Source organism: Myiozetetes cayanensis, unplaced genomic scaffold (genome assembly GCF_022539395.1).
Source record: "Myiozetetes cayanensis isolate MyiCay16 unplaced genomic scaffold, myiCay2020 scf1, whole genome shotgun sequence".
Lineage (NCBI taxonomy): Eukaryota > Metazoa > Chordata > Aves > Passeriformes > Tyrannidae > Myiozetetes > Myiozetetes cayanensis.
Genome location: NW_026086604.1, coordinates 61,418,710 through 61,440,011, shown reverse-complemented (window position 1 = coordinate 61,440,011; position 21,302 = coordinate 61,418,710). Strand labels below are relative to the sequence as shown.

At 43.1% G+C, this 21,302-nt stretch overlaps 1 protein-coding gene across 2 annotated transcripts in view; it reads left to right on the top strand.

Moving 5' to 3' along the window:
• Window positions 1–5,409: 5,409 nt before the first annotated feature.
• Window positions 5,410–21,302, top strand: part of GABBR2 (gamma-aminobutyric acid type B receptor subunit 2) — a 467,784-nt gene continuing 451,891 nt past the window's right edge. The window contains exon 1 of one of the 2 annotated variants that reach the window (XM_050330892.1): window positions 5,410–5,792. In XM_050330892.1, coding sequence (XP_050186849.1) covers window positions 5,478–5,792 — 315 coding nt within the window. In that variant the 5' untranslated portion in view covers window positions 5,410–5,477. The remainder of the gene's footprint in view (window positions 5,793–21,302) is intronic. The other variant, XM_050330888.1, reaches the window with a different exon arrangement.

Genomic DNA, 21,302 nt, shown 5'->3' with positions numbered 1-21,302 from the left:
AGATGTACTGCAAGGGGGAAATTCATGTTGGTTGACAACAGCAAGACTGATGAGATTGTGCTTCTATTCCCTGTTTAAGAAAACACAGGCAGTTACACAGTGATGCTGCTTGGTGTGTAATTTAAAATTTGATGCTCTTTTACCATCATTCGGCTCTCTTACAGCCTTTAGATTTGGAGGTAATTTGAAGCTGAGCTTTGTTCTTATACCCTGATATCAAGATCACTAGAGAGACTAGGGCTAGGATCATGCAGTTGCATATACACGCTTGCAACTGTGTGGGTCTTTTGGCAGTGTTTGGGAACGCTGTATAGGCTTGTAACAAACACAAAACTTTGTGCTATCAAGTTAGCTGAGGTAGGTGGGAAAGTCCTTGGGAGGGAGGGAAGAGAAGGACAGCAGACCTCCTGCATTTTGTCAGGGTGCAACAGCAAGAGCTGGGTTTGAATTATAGCATTACAGTGTTCTTCCACTTTCCATTTACAGAGGAATAACGTTATTCATGTATATGCAGTACTAAAATTAATATGCCTAGATCTACAGTTTTCAATCTTTTTTCCAGTCCATTACTCAGTAACATTTTTATGAATAGACAAATCCTGATTAGAGCAGTCTCAGTCAGCACTGACATAAATTGCACGGCTCTGGGATTTGCAAAGGGGGTAGAAACAAAAACAGGGCAGGACCTTCTCAGTGACCTCTCCAAACCCCAAAAGTAATAAGATGCAAGTTTCAGGAAGTGAGTTGCTGGCCTAATGGGTAGCGTGATATGTTTCATGTAGCATCAAACCATCGCCCAGAGTGGAAAGGGACTTGCAGCAGATGCAATTTCTTTTTTGGTGTTAAGGGAAAAATCAGTTTTCTGGGTTTCTTGACTTCATCCGTGCTATGAAGATACTTAATTTGTAACTGAAGAAAAAGTGGTCAAGAGAGTCATACCAGTACACACACTTATATGTGAAATTAATTAATTAGGTACTCTGTGATGAGTAAATATAAAGAATATATAAAGAACAAAAATGTTAACTGTGCCTACACTGTGAGAAGACCTGGTAATAACTGAGAAATTGGAAGTGATCATTAGCAGGAAGATACTTGACACTGTTTTTACAGAAATATGGTTGAAGGATTCACACGATTGAAATGCTGAAATGACTGGGTAACATGCCAGGAGGAAAGTGACATTTGATTTTCAAGTAAAGAGAACAGGATTTCCAATTCTTCTGAACTGTTACTTTAGCCAACAAAGAATAAACAGATGCAGAGGGTGTCTGATGTGGACCACCAAATGAGAATATAAAACCTTTTTGAATAACAAATAAAGGATGTACACTGCTTCAGAGGATTTCATCCTAAGGAATGCACTTTACCAATTTCATGGTAGCAAAACATTCAGGGGATTTCTAATGAAAAAGAAAAAGGCAGCTGGGCAAATAACTGTGTATGACACAACCTTTAATAAGCTGTTTGGTGCAATTCTCCTTTAGGCCTCCTTTTATTTAAAATGAGTTGTTACCTGAGCATCTATTATATATAAACAAAGGATAGTACCTTTAAAAGAAGAAATTTCTCAGTCCTGAGAATTGGAAAGAAGCAGGCTTTAAAGAAATTTACTATCATAGAATCATATTGAAAACATATGTGTACGACATGAAAGTTTTTTATCAGATTGTAAGTTAAATATTTGCCAGAAATAAAGGTTTTTGTGAAATCTAAGTTAGCTTCAGTGCGTCTATTACACTATTATTTTTAATTACGTTATTTTTGTGCAATATATTCCCTGATTTTTTTTTTTTTACAGAAGGTGTGGAAACTGTCTTTTTCATGCCTCACTGGTATACAGGAAGAATCGTACTGTATATAATCTTACTGAAGAGGCTTACTATTTCCAATCCTCATTGTTCAATATATGCCTTACTTACTTCCCCATAATAAATCCATAGCTTGAAAAATAGAAGTTATTTTCTTAGTTGTTGGGGTTTTTGTTTGGATTGTTTTTTGGTTGGTTGGTTGGAGTTTTGTTTGTTTGTTTTTGTAGAACTTGAATGTTACAGTGTCTCAGTGTTTCCCAAATATTTATTAACTTATCTTGACTGTATTACCATGAAGGAGGAGCACCCACGTTTTACTGACAGGGAATGCAGTGACAAACAGATTAAAGTCAGAAGTACCACAATGTTAAATACTGTAATTTGAAGTGTAGCTTTGCTTGGTTTAAATTATATCCAGCCATACTCCAGATTTCTGCAGTTCCTAGGTGCATTTCTTTGCCCTGCCTCTCCAACTTTGGCCTTCCTGGTGCACTGTGTGGTCACTGCCAGTGGCTGGGCTCTGTCTCCCACATGAAGGCAAGCCTTGAACTTTACACTGAGTGGAACTGTGCAGTAACTCCGACCTGTGCTGGGAAAGAAGCGAGGAGATGCATTTCATTCTTCAGCTAACAAAGGGACATTTCTTGCTGCAGAAGTAACAAAGAAGGATATCAACCAGTTGCTAATAATATTCTAGGTATTAATTCTGTTGTACCACAGAACCTGGACTCAAGCCTTCTTTCAGAAAGACTGAGTTCTCAAAAACTGGGAAATTGCTTTAAAAAAACCCCAAACAAACCTCAGAAAGCTGATGATGTTCCAGAGACAATGTGTGTGTGCTAAAAAACTGCCAATATTGTAAAATGATCACCAAGTTGATCCAAGTAGCTGTAGTCCTGGTAGCCAAGCACTGGAGAAATGGAGAAAGTCATGGAATGATACAGGGTACAGGCAGTGAATAATGATTTTATGTGAAACAGATTATGACAGACAAACTTGGTATCTATTGCAGATCAAGTTGAGAATGGCAAAACATGATTTAGCATATGACATTCTGATTAAAAATACAAAATCAATATAGCACCTACTCCTGTTGGCATCCTAGGAATGTTCTTGGTGTCATAATATTCAATTTTTTGGCGGAAAATGAGTTACTGAAAAGTTTGCAGGTAACAAGCTGCTTGACAAGTCACTTGTACAAATAAAACTCATAGTTTGATTTATTCTAGTGCAAGATCAAGTGCACTGGAGTAAAGTAGGTCATGCTTAGGCAGCATGGATTCAAAACACAGTGTAGATTATTGGATGAAGAGGCATCCCCACAAAGACAATACACTGGCTGGTTTGCCTGTTGCTTTCCCAACTTGCCCAGCCTGTGGAACTGGCTGGTGCTGAGGGAGGTGCTGAGATTGCAGCTGATGGCCCAGTGCTGACAGGTCATGGAGTTAGAAGGACGAGTTCACACATAATTCCTTGGAATCGCCTCCAGAAATGATTCTTGAGGTGAGGGAATGTTGGCCTAATTATTTTACAAAAGCAAAATGTGATTAATCTTAGGCCATGTGCATGGGAGAAGATTACTGATACTATGTCCCCTTAAGCTAATAAAGGCATGGTGAGAACCAGTGATTGGAAGCTGGAATAAGGCAAATTGATGAGATGCACCTTTTAGCAAACTAATTAATGATTGAAATGATTTAGCAAGAAATGTGGTGGACTCTTCATTACTGATGCCTTAAAATCAACATTTCTGGATGTCATTCTGAGGGAAAGGCTGTAAAGCAGCAAGTGTTATGAAATTACTGGTTGAGGCCTTTTAGCCCAAGGTCAGATCATTATGATCTTAGAATTTATTAATCCATGAAGATTCTTTCCAGTTTATTCACAGATGCTGCCATCGTGTATGTGATATAAATTAGATGTATTAAGTTGATCTTCAAAGGTTTGCTCTGAGTGACCTCAGGAAAATTATGAATATGTGTAAAAAGTGGAGTGTCTAAGGGAGGGCTAAGAAAAGTTTTGCATTTTGCCAGTACTGCTTCTTGTGTGGGATCCACCTTCTAGGCAACAGATCAGCACACTGCTGCTCAGGGACTCTGCAGATCAGGGATGCGGGTGGGCAGTGTGAATGTGTTCCCTGGGGTGCAGGGACAGGCTGGGAGCGAGGCAGAAAGCCTTGGGCTGTATATGGGATATACCTCACGGCCACGGCCGCTGCTCGGCTCCTCCTCCTGCGCCTGAGAGGTGCTGTCCCTCCCTGAGATGTGGAGGGAACAACCTGGGAGAACAGGCGTGAAAATGGTTCGGCTCCCCCCAGGCTACTCGCAGGGTTGCGGCAGCCCTCAGGGGAGCTCAGAGTCCTGCCGCAGCCTTAAATTTTTTTTTATTTTTCTTTTTTTTATTTATTTTTTTTTGGTAGCCGCGAGCGGTCCCAGGCTCCCAAAAAACCCGCCAAATCTGCGGGGAGAAAAAAAAAAAAAAAGAAACCAGTTAAAAAATAATAATAATAAAAAATATATCCCGACTTCTGCTCTTGCGAAACGCGCGGCTCCTGCGTGCCGCAGAGCTGCCGTGGCCCGGGCTGCCTGCGCGTGTGCGTGTGTGCGAGGTGCCGATCCCGAGTGGGAGCGTGTTTGCGTGCCGCGTGTGCGCGGAGCCCTCCCGCACCGGGCAGCGGGGCTGTGGTGCGTGTGCGGCCGTGTGTGCGGCCGTGTGTGTGCGTGTGCGAGGCGGGTCCCCCCGCGTGGGGGACACTGCGCGGGCCGCCGCCGGCCCCCCGCCCCCTCCGCTCCCGCGGATGGGAAGCGGCCACCGCACGCACCTCCCTGCGCCCACCCGCGCGCGCCTCGGGAGCTCCACCTGGAGAAGGTGCCCGACCCACCGGCAGCGAGCGCCGCTGCCGTAAGAAGGGGAGCTCGGCCCGGCCCGGCCCCCCGCTGCCGCACACTTTGCTCTGTGCCCGGCCGCGCATCCTGCCCGGCGGCGCTGCCCGACCCGAAGGACGGGCGCAGGCGGCACCTCCCGCCCGCGGCGGGGGCTGCACTGACTCCCGCGGAATGCGGCACTAGCACCCCCGCCCCGGCTCGGCATCGCTCCCCTCCTCCGCCTCCCCGGCTCTAGGGGGGGCTTTTTCCTCTTCGGCGTTTTCTGCCGGAGCATCTTTTTTTTTTTTTTTTTTTTCCCTTTTGGAGGAGGAGGAGGGGGAAGGAGGGAGGTGTTCAATGAGGGCTCCTCGGCTCCCCCTCCCGCGCCTGAGAGGTGCTGTCCCTCCCTGAGCGGAGAAGGGGAGAGCTGCCGGGGAGACAGGTCCCGTTCCCTTGCTGTGCTGCCGGGGAGAGCGGAGGAGGGTGGTGGGGAGCGTGTCTGTGTGCGTGGTGGTGGGGGTTATTTATTTATTTATTGCTCCTGGTGGTTGCAGCTGGCAGACCTGGGAAGGAGTAGGGCGCCATTGCCAGAAGGATTATTGCCAGGAGAGGCGCGGTGGTGGGAGGGGGAGAAGAGAGAGGAGACCCCGAGGCTCCTGAGGAAGCGGAGAGTGGCAGCTCTTTTCCTCCCGCCTTGGCTTCTGCCGCCGGGGATGCGCCTGGACTGAGAGGGCTCAGCTCCCTTCCGCCGCTCTGTCCGTCCCCCCACCCTCAGTCCTCCTCCTCCCCCCCATCCAGCAGCATGCATCCCTCTCCGCAGAGACCGGCCGCTGCCACCTCCAACCCTGCCATGCTACTGCTGCTCCTGTGCCTGGGCTGGGCGCCGCCGGGATGGGGCTGGCCGCGGGGCAGCTCCCGGGGGGCGGCCGGGCTGCCCCCCAACGCCACCACGCCGATCTCCATCATGGGCTTGATGCCGCTCAGCCAGTCCGAGGAGGACCAGAAGAGCAGGATCGGCCGTGGAGTGCTGCCCGCCGTGCAGCTGGCCATGGATCAGATCCGCAACGAGTCCCTGCTCAACCCCTATTTCCTGGACCTGCGGCTCTACGACACGGAGGTAGGGACGCCGCGGGCCCCGCGCCGCCGCCCAGTCCCGGGGCGCTGCGGGTGCAGGGGCGCAAGGGCAGCGCGGACGCCCGGGCCGGGGCTGCGACTGCCGGCGGGGCCGTGCGCGGCGCCTCCGAGCCGCCTCGCCCGCCCGGCCCCGCGGGCTGCCGGCAGATGTGGGGGGTACCGGCGGCGGAGGGGGAGGACGCGGAGCCGGCGTACCACATCCTGCCCGCCCGGCGTGTCCGCAGCGGCTCCCCCGGCAGGCGATCTGGGGCTCTCCTCGCCGCCCCGGGGGCGCCCCTGCCCGGGAGTCGCCTAAAGCGCGGGGGTGGGCCCGGGCGGGTGCCGGGGGTGCTTGGTGGCGGCGGCGGCGGCAGCGGCAGCTGGGATCCGCTGCCCTTGGCACGCACGTACACCGGTGGGAGGAAGGCTCTGCCTCCTCGCCGAGCGGAGCCGCGGCCGCGTCCCTCTGCCAGCCGCCACCCGCTCAGCAACAGATGCACGCCGGCCGCTCCGCTCCCCCGCTCCGCCAGCCGGCACACGCTGCCAGCCCGGCTTATCCCACGCGGCGCCGGGACGCGACGGGCAGCGACCGTATCTTAAGGAGGCGGGGAGGCTCTCTCATGGTTCCGCGGGGGCTACCCCTTCCCTGCCCTCCGGCCGGCGCGGCGGGAGCATCTAAGCGCCCGCCCGGGAGTGCGTGCCCGGCGGGCAGGCGGGCGGCGCTCGCTCCTTGGAAAGAGTTAAATTTGCGGTCCCGGTCCCCGCGGAGCGCCCGGGGAGCGCGGCGGGATGTCTGCGGGGAGCCCCGTTCCAGAGCGCTGCCCGCGGCCGGCCGTCAGGGATGGGAGAGGAGGGAGTCCTGCGCCGTGCTTCGCGGGGAAACATCTTCCATTTACTTGGGGGAGAGAGGCAGGGAGCAAAGCGAGGGCTATGTCGAGTTGCTTGCCACCGCCACCCGCCCACGAGTGCCTTTGATTTTGGTCACAACTTCATACCGGTGCGTTTGAGGAGGGTACGCGCGGGTCCGGTACCGGGGCTCCCCTGAAGATGGCAGTCGCTTCTTGTGTAATGCTGACGACCGGGGCTCGCTTCCAAGACAACCCCCGGTAAATTGAGTGACTGCTGAAAATCTTCCTGGCTGTAATTTAAGGAAGCCCCTGTCTGCTCCCCTTCGGTTCTCAGGGTCCGGGGGAGCAAGCTGACAGCAGCAATGACAGGCTGTACCACTTCCGTGATAGTGTTTCTGTCCCCAAAACGACTACCAAAAGCCTCTCCTTACAGGGTGGCTGCTTTTTATTGACATAAATTTGTCATAGTATTTTCTTGATATCTCTGAGCAGCAATGCGTGGAGGGCAATACTGCTGAAGATGTCACTTAGGAAGGAGCACCCTGCCGTCCTGTTCTGTTGTGTGAACAAGACTGAGATACTGACAGGGAATAGGCTAGATCAGGCCAGAGTAGCTGCTTATTTCCTTAAAAAAAAAAAAAGCAAAACAAAACAAAAAAAACCCAAACAAAAAACTCAGGGAACTCTGCAGTCATAATGAAGAATTATGGGGGATTTTCTGAATGGCATTACCTGTCTCATAAAGTGAGATGCGTGTTAGGAAAAAAATCACAGTTCTCTTAATCCTGTTTTCATTACATTGTTCTATATTAGTTCTTCCCTTAGATGGAATTATTACAAAAATGACATATGCATAGGAAGTAGAGAAGCCTAGGCAGGATCTTTCTTCTTCATACAGTAATATCATAATAAGGTGCTGCACTTCATTGCAGTCAAAATATTTTGAAGTTCTTAATAAAGATTTTGGGTTCTGAACTAGGTAGTTATCATTAAAATATTCAGGGTGGGGGGAAATGCCTTGTTTGTTCTGGAATTAGTATTAGTTTCTTAAAAATTGCATTTTTACTGTTTTGTACTCTAGGGGAATAAGGAATCAGGGTCATGTTGCCAGCCTGCTGCGTTGCTTTGAATGCTTTTAAGCAATTAATAATTGGATGGTTATGGAATGTTAAGTCAGGCGAACGTATATGTTTGGAGTATGGTTGGATTATTACTGCATGCTTAATAGTGACAAGTAAATAACTTAGTGTTCATGAAGAGCACTAGATTGACTGCACGAAATCGGAACAGACTAATGTCTGGAATAGCCATTAAATACATAATGGCAGCACGAACTTTTTCACTCGGTTCAGACATTACCTTCTTATTCCTTCAGTGCACTTACGGTAAGCAGAAGGATAGCTGGCTTATCATGCCCACTTGGTCCTCAGCCTATTTTCTGAGGCCGCCAATAAATAGATATGCCTGAAGGGCCTGGATCCTTATCATTGCATAATCACAGACCAGGGAGTAGTTCTCCCTCTCAGGGCATCACAGGTGGTGCTTGTGACATTGTTGGCTCTTGAAAGAGAGAATGTAGAGCCTTGAACACATGGGATTTTTTAATAGCTTGAGAAATAATTGCGGCATATTTATAATGCTTAGGAAATGTACGGCAGTGATTTACTAGCTTCTGTATTCTCCCTTGTGTCTTTCCGAACTCTCCCATTTTTGCAATCTGATCTTTGTATTGCAGTTTACTATAATGCTTTAACTGAAGCTTGTGAAAAATAATAATGAAAATAAAAAGATGGGATTTTTTTTTAATTATGCATTGAAGTACCTTTCTGAGAAGATTGAACTGAATATTCTTGCTTGCTTGATATTTCTGGTTTGTATAATAAAACATTATAATGCCTTCTGACAAACCATCTGAAGAATTGCAGTGTGCCTGCTAAGTTTGACTGCTGTTTGTCAGCAGTTGAACTGACTAACCTTTGAGGACATGAGCAGCAGCTCTAGTGTTTTTCAAAGCATTTAAATTGAATTAAGCATTTAAATACAATGCTTAGTTTATGTCTCAGTTGAGATTGTGTGAATTATATCTTTGTTATAAAATATGATCACAGGCTACATCAAGTATAAAAATGCAGAAGCTTCTGTCTTGGGTATTTTTTGAGATTAAACGTACTTGGAGTCCGATCCTGATTGAGTTTGCTAAACTCTATTTTGGTACTCCATGGGCATCTCTGTCTATTTGGGCATTCCTACACAGTCTCAGTCAATAAAACAAAGCTCAGGTTTAGACATTTTCAGAACTCTTGTCTAAGTTAGTGACTTTAATTTGTACTGTTCATTTTAATGAGAGCAGGAGTCTCACACTAGTGAGACTCTCAGGCAAAATTTCATAGTTGTGTTATTTTAGAAACTCGAGGATTTATAAAGCAATCTTCTCTAAAGAGTCTCATCCAAACCCCATTGAAATTAATGGCAGTAATGCACTGATTCCAGCAGCCCTTGGACCACGTCCTAGAAGTTAAGGGTGCTTGATAGTTCATGGCTTTGGATCAATGATGATGATACAGTATTTCTTCTTTTTTTCTGTCCCAGTGATTGTAGCTTTAGTTGGTTGAAAATGTGAAGAAATGTGTCACAAAATAATGAAAGAAAAAGCTCTTCGTACACTACACAAAGCTCACAACATCATGTAAATCAGTAAGGATGATTTCAGCTTAAGCACCTTGACACACATATGTTGGAGGCCAAAAAAGCAGAATAACGCTAAAATAAAGGAATTAAGCATCTAGTAGACACTATTATAACTTTCAACAGTATTAAATTTGCATCAGGGAAAAAATAACCATACAGGAACTGGAAGAGAAGGCATCATGGAAGAAGACAAGGGCTTTAATAGAAAATTGGATAACTGCCCTTCTACATCTGGACATCTTTCCTCAAATATGCAACATATTTTCTGATTTCTTGTAGGAGCAGTGCTGCAAGTGGTGCACAGACAGTGCGAATTTGCTTTGAATCTTAACATGTATAGTCAAGAAAGCAGTGTATGCAAGTTAGGATTCTGTCACTTGTTTCTGAAGATCCAAGTGAGTCTTGACAAGCTGAAAAAAAAGTCTTACAGAAGCAAGTGGATATATTATTACAAAGAGGGAAGGATATTCATACTCTAGGGATGAGATTATTTCTTTTTCTCTACCTACAACAAATAACTTGTGGTAATCATGATATAATCTCATCTTTGTGTAATAATACACTCCTAATACCTTTAAATAGCAGGTTGTCATAGAAGAGGGAGCTCTGGAAAATGCTCAGGACTCCACAAAATCTGAAGGCAAATGTGATCTTTTTGACATTTGATACATATTTGCCTTTTTCTATTCTGTAACTAAGTAGAAAGTGCCATGCTTAATTCAGTCTAGGTGTATTATATGCAGACTTTCTCTTTGTTTTCTTCTTTTACTAAAAAATTACATGTCTTTTCAGTAAAACTCGTAAAGCTTAAGAAAGTTGTACAGGCCGTGCACCAGTTTATGTCATCCTTACCAGCTATTCTAAAATTTGAAAAGACCCCGAGCCTCCAAATAAATACGCCTTTTCCAGAAAGTCCAGTCATGAGTGATGTCAACAAAGTCTACTCGTGTCTTGTTCCTGCAAGTGGAAGCAAGAGAAGCATTTACTTTTGCTGGAAACAGAAGAGCAGGTTTGTGTCAGTAGTGAAAAATAACGTGTCTGTTCACTGGAGTTCAGTGTTCAAGAGCACAGAATGGCCCTTGCAGAGTGACAAACAGCTACTGGTTGCTGTCTGAAAAACTCTACAACAACAAAACTGAACAAGGGAGCAACCCCCTTGTCCCCCTCCACCCCCAGTTCTGCCCCCCCCCCCAAAAAAAAAAAGAAGTGCATGCCATGTATTGATTAGGCCCTTTGTCGTAGGAGATAGATTGAAGTCACTTCATCAGCGGCTGGATTTGCAAGGGGAGGTATGGTGTACCAAAGTCAAGTGGGGCTCCTGGGGGTAAGCCCTGTTGTGCCTGTGAATGCTCTGAGTACTAAGTTGTCTGGAGCCTTATTTTTGTTTTTGTAGTGCTCAAAATGGGACAGACAAGGTGGTGGTGTGGTCATCTAAGAGTAACAGCTGAATACACAGGAGACATCAGGGTCTAAAAGGGGGTCTAGTTTACAGCAGACAGAACTGGCAGACGTTTTTTCTTGTATCATCAGGTGAGCACGTGTCTGGCATATGTTGAGATAGTTGGGTAATTTGTTACCTTTTAATATTACCAAGTACTTGTGCTGTCTGATATTTGCCGAGATTGTGGCATTAAAATGCAATACGTTATGCGTATGGTGACGATCACTGTCTGCTCTGCTGGCATCGTTCTGCTTGGGAGGGACATATTTCTTTAAATAGTCAGTGTCCCCTTTGACTTTCACGTAATAGGACTCTATTTGCGACATAACCTCTTTTTGCTTCAGAGTTTTTTAAACTTGGAGGGGATAATCTAAAAGTTAGGTGTTTGTGTTAATTCTATGCTGGCTTCTCCGCTGATGTTAAGATGTGGGTGGGGAGAGGAGAGAAATCATGTATTCACTGCACCCACTCCTCTGGGTGCGGATCCCAGACCTGCAGAATGTATATCCTCTAAATATCTCTGCGAAGAGATTAAAGCCAATTTCTGGCATATGTCTTGCAATTTCTTGTATAACTTATTCTGTGCATACTGCAAAACACACTGTTATGGAATCTTTTGATTCAAATGCCGAACACACTCCGTCAGCAGGGAAAAATTATTTTTTGAATAAATCTAGGAAGGAGTTTCCATTTACAGTTGAAGAAAGAAGGGGAAGGCCCTATCCTCTGATATGGTTATCAACCAGAGTGATTTACTCAAGTTTGTGGAAAAGATGGGGTGTAATATCCTGGTGATAACTGTGAAGAAAATATTTGCAATAGGAAAAAGGAGAGGAAGGAGCTAGATGAGAGAGATTTAATGATGGCATTCACAAAAAAAGTTGTCCATGCCCTATTTATATTGTTTTAATTAAATACGTGTAACTATTTAGGATGACAACATAAATAGCATCGCATATCAAGGCTACAAAACACCATCTCACATTAATGATCTGAGCATGACGATGCATGTGCATGTCAAGCTTTGTTCTCTGTTTATCATTTCATTGCTCTGTGAGGGTTTCCATGGTGTATGGCAGAAGAGCAATGCATTTGAGCAAACTGAAGAAGCTGGGAGCCAAACAGCTCTTTCATGAAAACTCAAGTGGTGACCATTGCTCTCACAGGAAAGGAGATACTTTTCCTTAGAAAGGGTTGAACCATTGTATGTAGAGGTCTGGTTCAGGGAATCAAGTGGTGGGAGTTAACAGAGGAAAAGCCTCTGTGATTCATTTTGTCTCAGATAGTTTTTGAAACAGCTGGGGGTAGCAGAGAGGTGCACTGAGGCCGCTGAGCACGGGTGTGACTCAGTCCTGTGGAAATGTGTGTTAGTATACATCAGCCCCTTATATTGCATGAGGACTATTTCAGACTGGGATTCCAAACTGAGGTAGTACAGTGCACATACATCATATTTTTTTTTTTTTATTTTTTTTGTACTAGGAATCTTGAAACTAAATCAGTGAGAGACCCTCAAGATTTTCAGGAACCCAATGTGCTGTTTTCTGATTTGTGGGTCTAGCTGAGCTAGAAATGAGATTTGCAGTACTTTCATGGTCCCCAGACTCCAGCATTAATGGATCTGTAGCCAGACTCCTGAAGCAACCTGGTTCAGCCACACCATTGCTCTGACTTAAATAAGGTAGTGCCCCTAAGTGTAGGTGGAATATATTTGCAGTCACGCTGTGTCTTCCCTTGCCATGCCACTGACACTTGTGGGATGTGCTCTTTGCTAATTGGGAATTTCTCTACTCGCGGAAGGTTTTGCTGTGGTGAAGATCTTCTGGATTTGGGGACTGCTTGATACTGCTTTTTGAGTGGTAATGGGACATACTGACTGGCAAACACTTTTTAGAATTTCTTTTTTTGCCCTTGTGATGGAATAGCCATGTAATCTTATTTCTAAGTCTGTGGTTGATGTCCAGTTTCTGTGCAATTAGTTTTTCATCATCATCGGTCTAAAATTTCTGAAAATCTTATCCATAGTGTTTTTCAAATAAGTTTTTTCAAATGTGAAGAGGCAAATATCAAATATCGAATTAAAGACAAATATCCACCTTCTGCCTGAAAATTATACTCACAAAGAATTAAGAATATGAGGGCTAATTCAGCAGGGTTATCCAAATTGTTGTTACTGAGGCTCCTGAGAGATGAAGGCCCAGATAATGGACTAATTGCTTTAAAGTGAACATCACGAGTTTGAGGGATAGGATTAGAAAACTTAGGTTTCCTACTATGGCCACGGTACTTCCCTTAAATAATTAATGAGTTCTAAGTTCAGAAGACCATTAGGATTTTCCACCTCTTACAATATAGGCCATGTATTTCACTTGGGGATTTCTGCCTGCTTCACTGCCAACTAGAATATGTACTTTAGAAAACCTCCCGATCTTGTCTTAACGATCCCCCTAAATCCTTCTTCCTGGAAAACTTTTCTCTGCGATTTGCTTGAAATTCCTTTAAAAGTCCGTTGCTATTTCCAGCTTAAACTCTGCTGACCCTGTAGCCGCTGAGGGCTGTGAGAGAGCAGCTCCTGGTTTTTGCATTCACTACTCGCTCTACAATGCTTTCCTGGCTACAGACTCGGGACATCACTGGCAAGACAGTGGGTTGTAGGCTTTCTGGCTTTTAGGGCTATCCAGGGGATCCAGCCCATTATGAAGGGCTCTGGTGGATTAGATCCTGATGGAATCAGAAGTTTTCTTCCCTTTGCCAGATTGTCGCAGGTCATTTGCTTCTTTCTTTGCAAGCTGGGTCTGCTGGATTCATGTGCTCTGCCACGGAGTTGCTGGTTCTGCAGAACATTTTTTGAATTCTTGCTCAACTCATTTTCTTTCTTACATTCACCTTTTTTGTAGGACCTATTTTGTCACAATCCTCATCAGAGGAACTCATCCTGTCTACCTGATTATTTCCAGAGTCTCAGTTTTTTTGATTAAATAATCACAACCATATACCTCTGAAAGAATCTATTTGTTGAATATTTTATGTCCCTAAAGTAATGTACTTTAATTTATCATTTATCTAGGATAGGCCCCAGCTTCTACTGCAGTTTCATTGAACTACAGAATTATGTGAAGATTCATACACACAATAGGTGTCTAAGTAACCATTTTACATCCAAAACCTCCAGGGAGAAGTAGTAAGAGGCCCCTTTTGGGATGCTAATTAACTTCCTTTCCACTGTTTACTGCTCCTGTTTTCACAGGGAATTAAATGTTTTTCTAGCTAAGAACGCGTTTCTTTCTTTACAATTTTTACTCTATATGAAGGGACAGGTTTTGACAGTCTAACACTTAGTGTGGTACAAAATACATATCATTTTTCAAGTGTTGTGATTTAGACATGCACTCTTGTGTATCTAACAGCATCGAGTAGGGACATTTTTGCATACACATAAGGTATAAAAATATTAAGCTCTGTGTTTCTGTGGAGTCTTCCATGTAATTCTGAAGTTCTGTAAAAACATCTTGGGTTTTGCTTTCCACTTTTCCCTGTAAATGTGGCAAGCCCTTAGTATTAATAATTTATAGGAGGTTGACCAAGAAAGAAATCCAAGTTTCTCCCTTTCTAAATATTCCATGTTTTTGGTGAGAATCTAATCTGGCAGAATGCTATAGTGGCAAGAAGACTTTGTCCAATGTACTAAAATAAATTAAGTAGCAATAGGTACCACCACATAAAGTGATAGAAAAAATTTTGCATTCCAGATCTTTAAACTTAGCTAAGCTCCCCTCTGCTCCTTATTTCTTGCTGTGAAGCATGCTAATAGTATCAGCTCCAAATCACTTCTTTTTATTTTTCCCCCACAAAAAAAAAAAAAAAAAAAAAAGAAAAAAAAGGGAAGAGTTTCAAGTTAGCTCCCTGAACTAAAGATTTGCTTTCCAAAAACACCGAGTAATTTGCATTTTCTGTCAACAACAGTGGGAATTGCTGAATGCTCAGCACTTTAGAAAGCCAGCCCACCTATGAAAATGCAACGTGCTTCTATGAGGAGGAGACCTAGAATTGCCACTTTTAATTAAGAACAAAGGCAGTCATCGTTACTTGCTTTAAAGTTTTAGATTGCCTGGTGGAATAAAATGCTGATTTTGTTCAGCCTTTGGGATGGAGATCCTTTCAGGATCAGTGGCATTATTAAATATCCCTTAGAATTAGATTATTACATCTCAGATCTTGTAGTTGAGAAATATGCAAGGTACAGGTATTTTTAAAAACCAGTCAATTAAAAATTGTACTTTTTATAGTGACCACATATCTGAGAACAGTGTGTTTGACCTTGGCAAAAATAACAGCTTGTATGATGTAAACAAAAGGAGTGACATGGTGGGAGCACTATTTCCTTAGGGCCTTATTACTCAAGGCAGGTCTATATGGCTGGCACAATTATGTCACTGGTGGGTATCAGGAGGTGTTGTCTCAATGTCAGCAGAAGCCCTTAGTGCAGGAAACAACTTTTTTTATCAGATATAATAAAGATAATTTCATTAAAAGGAGATAGTTTACTGAAAGGCAAAAGTGAGTTTTCCTTAATCCTTGAGTTCAAAAGTTTGACATTACTAGAAATCATTTTTTCATCGACTATGGAACAAGTTACAGATTAAGCCAAACATTAAACTAGATAGACTGAATTGGTGCTTTTGGGTGTTGTGAGTTTTTTTTCCTCAGATTTTTATGCATTCTTCTGTCTTTCTTCTTAATTTTTTACAATTTCTCATCTTCATTCTCAAAGTGCTGCTACTAGAATTTGATCTATTACTTCAGGAATAATCTCACTGTTGCTGGATATACTAGTAATTTTATCTGTTTTTTTCAAGCCTTCTGTTAAGAATTGAGGAAATTAATTTGATCTTTGTGCTGCACTGCTGGGAAAGAGGGAAAGGAGGCAGAGATGGGATTTTCAGGCTACACACGAGGAGTGAGACACTAGGATTTGCAGCACAGATAAGTTTTTGTTTGCCTTCTCCAAGTGAATCTCTCTAGCTACAAGCAAATCTGGTCAGTCTTGGTAGAGCAGTTGGGCATACACAGCCTGGTCATTTGGGTGATGCTGTGGGAGGTAAACAATTTTAGCTGAACAGCCAGCTACTTAGAAAGCTGGGAGACATTACAGCAGATAATAGTGTATTGATATTAAAGCTGCTCTTGGCAATGGGTAGAGGCTTGGTCTCAGTACAAGAGCAGGAGTTGCCATCCACAGTAAATGTATTGGTTTCCAATACATCACCAAGGTTTCTTAGGATGTGTGAGTGCTCTGTACTCTAATTACACTGAGCGATTAAGCAGCAAGAGCAGAGACACATGGGACAAGAGGGGTGAATGATAACCTACTTTGAAAAAACTAATATATGAGGCTGGGATTAGAACATCCTATAAATGTTAATGGGTGTTACTCAAGGGGGAGGAAACTGTGTGGGAGGCGTGAGGTGACATATAGCTTAAATATATAGCCAGCCTTTAAGATAGTTAATACACTCTATAGTCAACCTTTTACATGAACTAATAATTCTAAGTGATTTACAGTTCAGAAATACTGATCAGGGGATTGAGAACTGAATTTAAAATGCTGTAAAAACAGAGGATAATGTGGTAGAGGAGGACAATACCAAAAATATTTCTCCTTTCTCCTTTGGAAAGTACTGGTTATGGGCAATACATTTATGCCAGGTGTTTGGGTTTTTTTCTATTTTTAGGTTCCCAGGGACTGTGCTCCTACAAGGGAGCACAATTTCCTCCTACAGTTTCCCACTCTGAAAATTACTCAGTTTGTGTGGATCTCACAAAGGAGATGCCAACAGTGAGTCATCTGGTCACCAGCTCCGTCCTAAGCCTTTCAGCTAGGTCTTGAAAATCTACCTTACTGTGCTGAACAACAGTTATTTACCTTTGGTAAATCCTCCCAGAACAGTGAGGAAGGCAGAGTTCAAAATGAAATAGCCTTCATTTTCTGACACTGAACTCAAGTTTCAAAATTAGTGCTATTTCAAATGGTTGTGAAAATTCAGTTTTCTGTTTGAGAAAAGGATGTAAGGAAGATGCTATTCTAAACCCGAAAATTATACCTGTGTGATCAATCATGAGCATAGCAAACATGGCTATTTTATCAAACAAAACAAAACCACATGGGCTTGTTTTTACAAAAGAATTACAGTATTAATTAGCAATAAAAATACTGTATAAGAAGCAATCGTCTGGTTAGATAGTTAAATGTTTCGGTCAAGGACACAAGTAACAAGAGGCTGCTCAGGTACATAATCTTGTTTGCTTCTTTGTGAGGCATAGGTTAAATGCAGCAATGCTGAGGACAAGCAGAAGTAACACAAGGAGAGAAAAATACTTGTCTAGGCTGAAGCCAGTCATGCATCTATAGAATAAGGTGATGTTCCCTAGAATGTATGTCCATCCATATGGTGCTGAATATGATTTCATAACCTCTGATACATCATTGCTCTCTCATGAATTTAAAGCCACTGGCTGAGCAATAGGGGTTGAGTGAGATGTGGTGACAGATTAGTGTTTTTTTGAACATAGAGGAGGATACTGGATAGTCAAAGCACATTTTTTTGTTACCTACATCTGGGCCAAAACTATGACTCAATGGAGCCCCATATATCCACTTAGCTGGTGAAAAGATTTAGGCAAAGAAAGAAGAAGAGTTCAGAGCACTTTAGCTGCTGTGGTTTGGCAGCGTGAATACCTGCTTTCCTCCCCTCTTAGTGTAGTCAATGCTGAAATAATGCTGTAAGGAAGGCTGGTCCAAGGACTATTCACCGACAAAATCCCGTTTAAGCCTCTAAGAAAGGTATTAAATGGGATTTAAGCAACATCTTGGCCCATACTGGCCCTCTGCTCAGTGAAGAATTTCATCTCGAGTTTAAAAATATTTTAAAAATGTGTTTTCAGTAATCACATTATAGCATCATAAGACGAAGCAACGGAAAATACCTGTTAAGTCATTGTGTAAAATTGTTGCTATGCCTATAACAAATTTTGATGTTGATGCATTTGATTTGGTCGTAACCTTGTATAGGAAGAAAACCTGTTTCTCCTTCCCCACACAAAGGGCTCCATACAGCCTTGCTGCTTTCTGACCATGGGCAGTGGTGATTAAGAAAAGCAAGGGTTATGCATCAGATATTTCTATTTCACCTCATTTTTGTGTCTAAGAATGCACTGGGCTCTTTTCTTGCCCATCCAGTTGCACAGGTGAATGGGCAAAAGAGTCACTGTGGACAGTTAGTGATAAATTGAGTATATCTCCTGCTTGGGGCTATTTGCTGGGCCCAAGGTAAACATTTATTGCCTCTTTATTCATAATGTTATTTTGCTCCCTTTTTTTAACTTTTATTTATTTATTTACTTCCATGACCTCAGGTCAGCAATAATTAGAGTCAGAATGTATTTATAATGTTTATAATTAGAATTTACTTGGTGATTTTCTGTAGAAACTTTTTAGGTGCACGTCAGTTTCAGAATAATTTGTTGACCTGGAGCACTGTGTTTTGAAAACTAAAATTAGACAAACCACCCTTACTTTCTGCAGCAAACTGTTGGTTTTTTTTAATGTCAACTATTCACAAAATAAATTGCCAAGCTCTGAACATGTAATTTCAAATTTGATTTGTACCAAATTAACCTTCTGCTTATGGCCCTTCCATTTGTTTTCCTTTCAGATTATTGAGTCATGAAAACCTTTGAGGTTTTGGGTTTCCACCCCAGCTTGGCACAGGGAATTCTTTTGAAACCTTGAATTTCCACAAGATGGCAAAACAATTTGTTATTCAGCTGCATATATAATGACACTTGCTGAAAATTGGAGCTTTCTTCTTGCAGAAGCAAAGCATCTCCCTGGCCATGTGTCCTTCCTCTCCCTCCATTGGGATTTGGCTCTTGTGTTTCCTTCCTTTGCCTATGATAGCATTCCAGTTGGTGTGGTGGGCTTTCTGTGCATGGAGAGACCTGGCTGCTAGAAGGGAGGAAAGGGACCACCCAGGTGGCTGCCTACATGAGAACAATGGCATTGCTGCAGTGAAAGGGGCAGGGAAGATGTGCTTGTCTGCGGGGTGAGGAAGGCTGCAAGTCGTGGGGAGCAGAGATGCAGGTTCTTCTCTGGTGTGGTGATCCTATATATAATTCCTTCACATTCTGGCGAGTTTTGATTTAGCAGCAAAGAAGATTTTCTCCAGCATTACTATTTTCTCTGCACTTCTGCATGTACAGCATCTGTTCCATTTCGTAGCCTGGCATATTACTTGGAAAACTGCAAATAGTGTGTTGAAATTACTTAGCTAGCTATGACAATATGTGAAATGCCTATCAAAAGCCATGTGACTGAAGACTGGAGGAACAGGCCTGAATGCTGTTTTCACAAAACTGCCACTGATTTTAGGGGAAGCATGGGTTTTCTGGTAAAAGCAGAACCAGGCAGAGGATCTACAGCTTTGAGCTGATCCAGCTTTTGCACTAGAAGTGTGTAAAGTATTATCAATATACAAGGCTGCATATTCTCTGTTTGGTGTGTATGAATCCAATAGAAAAGGTGATCTGTGCAAGATAAAACAAACTGAAGCAATCTTCTGAACCATGGCATACAGGTTGCTGCAAATACATGTTCAATATGCAACCACCTTGATCAATTCCCTAGAATATCTGTTTTCATAGGAATCACACAAGTTTGTGTATTGATTTGTCACCTGTGGCTGAATATTTCTGCTACAGAAATGTTTAAAATGACACATGTTTAAAATTAGACTTGGCAGAGCAATTTGCCTGGAGATTATTCTTGTGAAGTATTGATTCACAGCACTGCTGTGAGCTGGATTACTGTCCAAATTGGAAAAGCCAGTCGTAGAGAGGTCTTTATCCTTTAATAACAATTAGCTCCTTTCTTAGAGGGACACGGCTGACTGAAGCAACGGAGAGCTGCAAAATGTCGGACAACCAGGGAGTCTAAGGCCTTCTCTTCAGGGATGTGGGCTGCAGGGGAAGGGCAGGAAGAAGAAGAAAAGCACCAAGAAAGATGGTTTTCTGGAGCTGGAAACTGGACACACTGGTGCTGTTTGTGTTACTAATAATCAGGTGCTCTGAGGAACTGAATCGTACTCGCCTCTCTCTTCTCGGGCTTTTACCCAACAGCTGCCTGATTGATCGGAGAAACATAACAACAGATGTGTTGCCCGCGGTCCATATAGCCTTGAAACATTTATACAAGCATAAATGGATATTGAAGAACTATGAACTACAGGTATCATTCCACGACACGCAGGTAAATGAATGCAGGTGTAGGGCCGGGTAATATTTGAGCCTCCTCTGTGAGCACACTTTGGAAAGCTTACGACTGAGTCCTTTCTTGGCAAACCCTGCTCTGCTGAAATACAGCAAATGTGGCTGTCCAGAAAATTTTGGGCTCTTGGGTGCTTGCCTGACCGTGATGGGAATCTTGCAGTGCAATCGTGCCCTTTTGGTGCTAAAAGCAGGAATAAAAAGTGTGCAAATTGTGTGGGATGGCAAACACCCAGAAAGTGATCTCTAAATCCATGGCTTGCTGAGTTGCCCTCTTCTTTTGCAGTCTTCTGCATCTTGCTCTTCCAACTTTCCACAGTGACAGCTTTATAGATTGCCACTCTTCTCTTTCTACTTCTGCATGAGCAGGAGAGAGTTCTGTGCTGCGCCATTGGAGCAGTGTTTTTGACTATGTAGGTCCTTGCTTGCTGATTTAAGGAAAGTTAAAGGAAAAATATAAGAGTTGAGGATTCTGAGAAACTAGATATAGAAGGTATTGAGATGATATTTTTGTAATAATTTCAAATTTGAGAAAATCTTCTTCTAGGATTGATATATCTCGTCATCTGCTGTGCAGAAATTAAGGCAGTCTGTTTCTAAAACCGTTCTTTCGGTCTGGCCAAAAGAATTGTGACAAAGTTAAGAGGAGGAACTCACAAATCAGGGTGATTTGGAACTCTAAACCTGTTCTTAAGGAGATTTTCACTGATTTGAACTTCTGTCTCCTGCATCGAAGACATGTGATGAGACAGCTGCCCTCAGACTCATACACCCTTATATGCATACAGGCTCCCTATACTGCTTAATATTTTGAAGTTGCGAAGTAGTGTGTCTCAACATATTTGCTTATCTGTAAACCTTTAAACATGGATTATACTATTATGATGAGGTTATTAAAATGTGACAGTATTACACCTATAGCAGTTGTGCTGCATTATGTAATGGGAAGAAGATGTTATATATCTTCTTTTGGAGCTGTAGAAAATTAGCCAAGGGAGAAATTAGAGTGTAATTTTAATAGTGTATTTGGTTCATAAGCACTTATATGTAATTTCTGAAGTGCTTAACATGTAACAAACATGGTCCCATATGCTATAAAATTACTTGAGGATAGCTTCCATGTTTAGTAATGAAACACAAATGTATCAACTGCATGCACTCATTAAGAAAATATCTGTCTTGTAAATTACTTTTAATACAATTCACTGTTTTATTT